The sequence below is a fragment of the Lycium barbarum genome, chromosome 6, assembly GCF_019175385.1.
Source record: "Lycium barbarum isolate Lr01 chromosome 6, ASM1917538v2, whole genome shotgun sequence".
In the NCBI taxonomy this organism is placed as follows: domain Eukaryota; kingdom Viridiplantae; phylum Streptophyta; class Magnoliopsida; order Solanales; family Solanaceae; genus Lycium; species Lycium barbarum.
In genome coordinates, this window is record NC_083342.1 from 127,792,097 (window position 1) to 127,800,920 (window position 8,824).

At 36.0% G+C, this 8,824-nt stretch overlaps 1 protein-coding gene across 1 annotated transcript; it reads left to right on the plus strand.

The window, feature by feature from the left end:
* The first annotated feature begins 4,772 nt into the window (after positions 1-4,772).
* LOC132598805 (protein EXORDIUM-like 2) lies at positions 4,773-6,016 on the plus strand. The gene has a single exon (XM_060311902.1). It carries the CDS (start codon positions 4,847-4,849, stop codon positions 5,738-5,740), a length of 894 nt encoding a protein of 297 aa, XP_060167885.1. The 5' UTR covers positions 4,773-4,846; the 3' UTR covers positions 5,741-6,016.
* The last annotated feature ends 2,808 nt before the right edge of the window (positions 6,017-8,824 follow it).

Here is an 8,824-nt window from a genome sequence, read left to right on the forward strand (position 1 = left end):
TCACGATGTTATTACCTCCTTTATATGATAGTTGATCCTCTAAGGAAGATGTAACGAAAACGATGATGATGATGATACTTATGGACTCTTATGTATACGTGTATAAATATGTATGATTATTATGTAACACTGAGCTTATATGGCCGGGTATGATATCTATCGCGCGCACATCACTACAGTTGAGTATGGATGACACTGAGCCTTGGTAAGGCCAAGTATGTATAACATCGAGCCTTGTTATGGCCGGGTATATGAAACACTGAACCTTCGTGGTCGGGTGTGGTACTAATATATATAAGTAAGCATTAGAAATGGAAGGTTCCTATTAGAAAACGGGTAAGAAAACAGGATGGTTACCACTAGAGGTACAAATGGCTCCAGTATCTCGTGACTCTCCTATCTTATGTTATTTCTTATGCTTCTACTATGATGTTGATCATACTTTACATACTCAGTACATTATTCGTACTGACGTCCTTTTGTTTGTGGACGCTACGCCATGCCCGAACGTGGACAGGGAGACAAACTTGATCCATAGATTACCTATTCAGGGACTGCATAAAGGAGCTCCATTTGATCCGGAGCTGCAGCTGTTGGTATTATTCTTTTGTGTACATATATATGGGCATGGCGGGGCCCTGTCCCGTCTATATAATGTTAGATACTTTTTTTATAGGCTCGTAGACAGTTTGTTCATAGTTAGATGTCTTTTAGCCTTGTCGGCTCATATTTTGTATTTAATTTTTTAGCCTCGTCGGCTTGTGTATATGGATATGGGCATTGTTGTTGATGATGATATAAATGTGTCATTACCCAATGAGATTAGTATTATTGATGTATATAAATCATGAGCAGGCCATGTGGCCCACCTAGATGTGAATATGAATATACGATAAGAGATGCCTGGGTGGGTTAGCACTGGGTACCCGTCATGGCACTCCGGTTGGGTCGTGACAATAATTATGTTAAATTATATTTTATTATACTAAATAGTTTAATATAATTATTATATAATAAAATAAAATTAAGTGATCATTGGTATAATTAAGTAACTCGAGTGTAATTGGTTCAAAATTAGAGAATCAAATCCTAATTCGTTGAAATATAATATGTGGCTGGTAGGATTCGGCCGCAATGTATTGAAAATAGGGAAACATACAAAAGAAAGAGAGGCAATATAGAGGCCTTGGAATCTGAAATGCTGCACCTAAAGTCACCTTTGCTGATGTAATGGCCCATCCTCAAATAATGCAGCACAGCTTTTCTTTTCCTTTCACCTCATTTCTATTAGTACCATTACTCAAAATATTGCACCTAACCTTTTGTTTGAATAACTCTAAATAAAAGAGTAGGATCAGATTCGACCTATTATTAGTTTCTTAGTTTATTAACTAGAGAATTCGTTTTCTAGATAATCATTCAGTCTTTATTCTGAATAATAATAATAATGACATATTATATATATAAGGTAAAAGATACCGTGTGAAGAAGAATCAAGAAGACTGTTTTGTTACTTTCATTTTAAAAATGAACAAAAATGACTAAATATTGGTTGAAACATGTGTATGAAATAAAACTGATTTTAATTTTCTGTTTTGATACAATTTAAGGAAACTGATTTCATTAAATCACGCATTTCTAGTCAGGGCGGAGTTAGCCCTCCGCCAGCGAGTTCGGCATAATTCAGCAGCATTGATGTATATTTTATATTTGCATTAAATATTAATTTAATATGTATAAATAATTTATTTGAACGCAATAACTTTTTTTTTCGGCCCGTTTGGCCAGGTGAATTTTTCATCTTTTTCTGGAAAATTATTTCACTTTATTTGGAAATCAACGTTTGGCCATGAAAATTCTAAATACAACTTGAAGTTGTATTTGCATTTGGAAAACAACTAAAATCTTATTTTCACTTTCAATACATTCAAACAACCAAATATTATTTGCAAAAATTATAACCAAACGCAACTCCATCTTCAACTTCAATTCCAAAATTCCAAATAAAGTGAAAAATATTTAGTTTTTGTTTTCTGGTGAAAACAGATAATCAGTTAAAGATTTGAAATTTATGGGCTTAAAGACAAATAGGTCGTATTCAATCCCGGAAACTCTCCTTTTCGGGGTCGGTGTTTCAGATTATCCAAGCCGTCTTGAAAGAATCGAGCTTAATAAACAAGAAAATAATGCAAGACAAACAACTATTTTAAGATCCAACGATGTGCCCGGATGTCATTGCTTAGGAATAGAAAAGAGAGATAGGTTACAAGAGTGGAAGTGAAAGTGTCTCTAGCTTACACTATAAGCTATTTATATAGAAATCAAAACGAGACTTTTGAATCCAACGTTCGATTGACGTGACTCTACTGCTCTCTCACGTGCATCCCTGTGTCGGCGCACTGATCAAGACCTACTAATGTGACCCGAGTTGGTGGAAGTGAATGCTAACTGCGGAAGCCCTCCCGGCCTCTCCGGGCTCTTAACTACAGAGAATAGCCTGGGCATGGATTTTACCCAATACAGTTTTCATGGCCAAATACATACTTAGTATCTAAAACTCATAAACTCAAAAATCCTCTTTTCAATCATTCAAAACATAAAACTAGTAAAAATAACGATAATACCACTTAATTGTTTCTTAGAAAATGTGAGCACTGCTATGGACTGATCGAGGTGGTCCTTTACCAACTCTCATGGACTAATATACGCTACGATGTGGTCCATGCACTTGTTCCCACTTACGACAAAGTTTTCTATAATTTGCCCATTTTTGAACTTTCCCACATTACTTTCACTGCCCCATTATTGTCCCCGGCCTTGCTTACTTAAAAATTATATAATCATTGCCTAAAATCTGAAAATATTTCATATTCACACACACAAAAGTCAGATTTTTTTGAAAAAGTTTCAAAACATTTTTGAGTAAGAAACTGGCTGCCAAATTGATATTTATGATATATGCCTGTCATATAAAGGCTTAGGAAAAGCTAGTCGCTAGATAACCAAATATCACGTAAGCGAATACCATCAAACAAGATAAAGTTAGACCGCCTATTGGGAGACTTTATATTTCTCCTTTAGCGACACGCAAAATTTGAATATCATCATTAGCACAAGTTTAAATTTTAGTGTACTGTCACTTTAAATTTCCCTAATTTCTCAATAAGATTTACGTAGGTTATATGCAATAATGATTTAAGAAAATGTTTATATTTTAAAGCATGTGTTTTATTATTTATTAAATATTATTAATAACATTTATTAAATAAATTATATACTTCCTCTGTTTCAATTTATGTGAACTTATTTTCTTTTTAATCCGTGCTAAAATGAATGACCTCTTTCCTAATTTGAAAACAAATTCACTTTATGAAATGATTTACAACCACAAAAATATTCAAGACTTATTTTGAACCACAAGTATAAAATTATTCACTCTTTTTTAAATATCGTGCCCAGTCAAATGAATTCACATAAATTAAAATGGAGGGAGTATAATTTTTCTAAAATAATGTAAATATATATTTTATATATTGTCAGTGCCTAAACGATATGATGAAGCTAGGACTATCAGTTTAACTCAATAATTCGTAAAACCTAAGACCTATTCCAAGTGTATTTTTATGAAGATTACTTATTTTACATGATTAACTTTACAACTTAGCTAAAAGACGTTTGAAAAAATGCGTAATTTTTTGTTTCAAAATTTAAAAAAAAAGTCTACTAAGAATACTTTAGTATGTATTTAGGTGTTTAATAGGACAAATTTTAATTTGAGAGTCCGAACGAAACTTGTGAGCTAGCTTAAGTGACTGGAAATGAACGTGTTAATCGTTTTTGTTATAAATAAGAGAATATTCATAACTTGTTAAAATAGTAGAGCCTCAGGGTAGCCGACATGTCTACATCGCTGCATGCAGTGCCACGACTCCACGTCATACTCCAGACCACGCATTTCTCTGACTTTTGCTCACCATGCATTTGGACGTGCGATTTCATATCTAATTTCATTTCATGAGATGAAATTTTAAATTTTAAAAAAAGTATAATTTAAAATTTAAAATCATGATTTTAAAAAATATAAATGTAAAATTTAAAATCATGATTTTTAAAAATATAAATGTAAAATTTAACCTATACGTTTATATTTTTTTTAAAAAAGACCCATAAGTTGGTAGATATATTTATCAATCATGTTTACCAACCATTTGTATTAAATATTAATATGCAAGTTGATAAAATATATTTATCAATCTTGTTTACAATGTGAGAGAATTATATTAAAGAGTAGTTACATTACTATTCGCTAAATTTTTCTTTTATTAAATTAAAGTTTGATCAATTGATGTTATATTTTTTAGAAAGGCTTTCTAGTAGTGTATTAATTTTATTATGAATTATAATTTACTCATTTGGTAAGATTGTATGAGAATTAAATTTTTTTTGATGATTTTCACAATTTGCGAGTTTTTTATATTTATAAAAAAAATTATAACTTAAAAAATTTAAATTACATATCTAAATATGATTTCATATCGTGATTTGATCTCACGACCTCGTTAAACTCTCCTTCATTAACATCTTCTATGTAGACCACTACCTAGACCTTCCAGCCTGGCATATACTCCTCCCTCAGTCTCCACTAATTCCCAATTACAATATCCAACGTGTCACACCCTGATGTTGACATCTCCCTCTTTACAGCTGTCTATTTTTCTTCCCAAGTCTTATAGCCCTACTATAAATACCACTGCTTTCCTTCCCATTTACTCAGTTCTTCTTCTCCTTTTTCTTTCTTTTTACCTTGTTTAGTACGCCTGGGTTAAAGACTTTTTAATCCTCTAATATGGCTTCAAATTACATTTCTGCCACTGTCTGTTCAATCCTATTGCTCTTCTTGTGTTCCACTTCCATGGCTGCTTTGGTTCAAGAACAACCCCTTGTTCTAAAATACCATAACGGTGCTCTTTTAAAAAGAACCGTAACCGTTAATCTCATCTGGTATGGTAAATTCACATCCATCCAACGGTCCATAATCGTTGATTTCCTTCAATCTTTAAATTCCCCAAAAGCCCCAGTTCCATCAGCTGCTTCTTGGTGGAAAACAACTGAAAAATACAAGACTGGTGCTTCTACCCTTATTGTTGGAAAACAAGTCCTAGATGAAAAATATTCCTTAGGAAAATCTTTAAAGAACTCACATATTGTGTATTTGGCTTCTAAAGGTGGTCATATGGGTAGGTCAGTGAACTTGGTGTTAACGGCTAAGGATGTTTTCGTTGTAGGCTTTTGTATGAGTAGATGTGGGACCCATGGTTCAACACGTGGCAAAATCAGATTCGCTTATGCTTGGGTTGGTAACTCGGAAACTCAGTGTGCGGGTCAGTGTGCTTGGCCTTTTCATCAGCCCATTTACGGCCCACAAATGCCGCCGTTAGTTGCGCCTAACGGTGACGTTGGTATTGACGGAATGATCATTAATGTTGCTACTGTTTTGGCGGGAACCGTAACGAACCCGTTTAATAATGGGTATTTTCAGGGTCCAGCAACGGCGCCGTTAGAGGCTGTTTCGGCTTGTACGGGTATGTTTGGCTCGGGTTCGTACCCGGGTTATGCGGGTCAAGTACTTGTTGATAAGAGTACGGGTGCTAGCTATAATGCGCATGGGGTGAATGGGCGTAGGTTTTTGCTTCCTGCTATGTGGGACCCAACTAAATCTGCATGTACGACACTCGTTTGAGAGGGAACAATAAGAGGAAGATAAGGAGAAAAGAAGAGTTGGGGTTGGATTGGACGTGGGGGAGTCTATGTATGTACGCAAGGACTGCTGGATTTGCAAAGAAGGGCGTGGGGGGGGGGGGGGTGGTAGTCGTTTTGTGTGACTGTATATGCCTTTGCTATTAAGTTTTAAAAAATGTGTAAAATGCAATGCAAATAGGACTATAATTAAATAAAAAGTATCCATAAGAATGTTAGTGTATGTATAAAATATGAAAAAAGGTTCTTTCTTCTTTTACCTCTTTTCCTATGTGTTGAAAAAGAGAGGTCTGGTTTGGTTTAGTGAAAGTTTGGAGTATTTTTAAAAAAGACAATCAGTGATTAGATGTAGATTCTTGTTACACTATTTGATTAGGTATGGAGTTTAAAATTGAAAAGAATAATTTTAGAATTTGTGGCTCAAGGAAATTTTAGATATTTCCGTGACTGCGTAAATCGTATCATCAAATTAAACAATAAAGAAATGTGGCATTTTTGGACATAAATTTAGCTTGTTGAATTGCCTGAGATGACGGCATTATTATGGCCATTGATTAAAATACCTAAAAATTAGTGGCTCTTAAGAGGGGAAAGAGTAGTGTATAGTATGGGTTCTCTATATCATCATCTTAGGCTAGTCAGCTCGTGTTTAACAAATTAATTAGTGTTCTAAGTAAGACGTTGCAAGTATTAAGTTACAATTTGCCATAGAGTTCAATTAAAGTTTAAACATTAAGCCTTTCCTGCTAAGTATATGTTTGGGAGTGTGGATTTTCCCTATTTAATGTAAATGTATATAGCTTTTATATTAAAAAAATGAAACTGGCATACGAGGCGTAAAACAGTTGGGCCAAGTTTTATCAGGGGTTTTCAGTCAACTGAGGCAAATAGTGTGTCAGCCCCTTTTATTGGTTTGGTAGTATCGCCAGCTATTTTCACAATCATCATTATAGGGACCATTTCACACCATGCCTTGCAATAAAGATACTTTAGGATGGCAATAGAGATGTAATATCAAAAGAGGGTCCAAAACTTTCTTTCATAAGTTTAGAACATGCTAGAAAAGGAACTTGTCCAAAAAATTCTTTTTGACGATATCTGTTGTGTCTAGTTTTTACAATGAAATTTAGTGAAATGTTGGAACTGATGTATAACGAGGATTTCCCGAAGTATTTTTGACGCTTAAAATTTGTGGGGTAAAAGTTTTGGTCCAGTTTAATAAGCTCCTCAATCTATAGTCTCGTGCTAATGAACAATAACACAAAATAATAACAATAATAGTATTAGTGATTCTAAAATATACTAAAGGATAATTTTAGAATATTTTAATAATAGAGAGCGGTAAATATTGAATTATGTTTACATCAAATTATTAAAATTAACCTTAATAATCAAAATTAAAATAATATTGTATACGGGTAAAACTGAGAATACGTGCACGCTCGGTTTCCCGTTATAATGGATATGTTCGATCAAGGTACGACCGTCTCACCGAGAACGAGGCTTGGAGTTCGGACCAGGATGAGGCGATGAAGGAAGAGCAATTGACTGCCATCAGCGGGAGACCGAAATATCCGTCCTCAACCGGATATTTCGGCCGGCGTCGATCTCGGCAATGCAGCTGTCACCAAATTTACTTGCTTTATTTAGAATTGTACTAGGTTGAAACTCCTCTACTATATAAAGAGGAGGCTATCATTCATGAAGGGGGTTGGCAATAGCAATGAGAGAAATAGTTTACATGACAAATCATAAGAATCTTATTAAATCAGTTCCCATATGTTCTTAAGTTCATTTTTATTATACCTCGTGAGAGCTTGTAACAAAAGGGTATCGACCTCGGTTTCTATACCCGAGGCCATACGTATTTAACAATTGGTTAGACCTGCGTCTCTGTTCATTTTATTACCATATCCCGCTATTTAATCTTGAATTGAATTTAGCCACATATCTTTGGCATTACGTACAAATTTAATTGTTCTTCGTTTTAAGGTTAAAAAGTTTGGCGCACACCGTGGGGCCTTAGATAGTAGTGGCGGTTCAATACAACATTCTAGTCACACTCGATAATTTTACATTTGTTCTTTAGGGTTTGATTTCAGGTATACCGGAAATGCCCGATTCTCATTCTGTCAACTTCCAAGTGGAACCAAGCCATCATGAGGCATGACGACGGGGACGTACCAAACAAAAACGGGCCCCCCGTTAATCCCGTTCAAGTCGGATCATCGGTGGGAAATGTACCGGTCGGTGAGAATAACGAGGCCATGCTGCAACCGCTCCAAAACCAGTTAGACATGGCCATGGCTCAGTTGCAGGCCCAACAAGAGATCATAGCGCAATTGCAAAATCGAGGTCATACACCCGATGTTGCCCCATCAGAACAGACCCAGGATACGGAGGAAAGACCTACCTCACGGGGTAACGAGAACCACCCCGGACAAAGAACCGAATTGACAAGAACGCTCGAAGAATTGAGCAAACGGGTCGAATCCGGTGAGAAGAAGATAGAGGCGAACGATAAGAAGGTGGAGAACTACAATTCGAGGGTCGATCAGATCCCGGGGGCTCCGCCAGTGTTGAAGGGACCGGAATTGAAAAAGTTTGTTCAAATGCAGTTTCTGCCAAGTGCAGCACCGATGAAAATCCCCAAGAGATTTCGCATGCCCGATATCCCGAAGTACAATGGGACAACAGACCCAAATGAGCATGTGACTGCATATACGTGCGCTATTAAGGGCAACGACCTCGCCGATGACGAAAGGGAAACGGTCCTACTTAAGAAATTCGGGGAAACTCTGTTGAAGGGGGCTATGATTTGGTATCATAACTTGCACGAGCATTTGATTGATTAATTTTCCATGCTCGCTGATGCTTTCGTTAAGGCCCATGCCGGGGCCATCAAGGTCGAAACTCAAAAATCGGACTTATTCAACGTTAAGCAACGAGATGACGAGACCCTCCGCGAGTTTGTGGCTCGATTTCAAACGGAGCGCATGGACTTACCTCCAGTTACTGACGATTGGGCCGTTCAGGCTTTCACCCAAGGGCTCAACCCGAGGAGCTC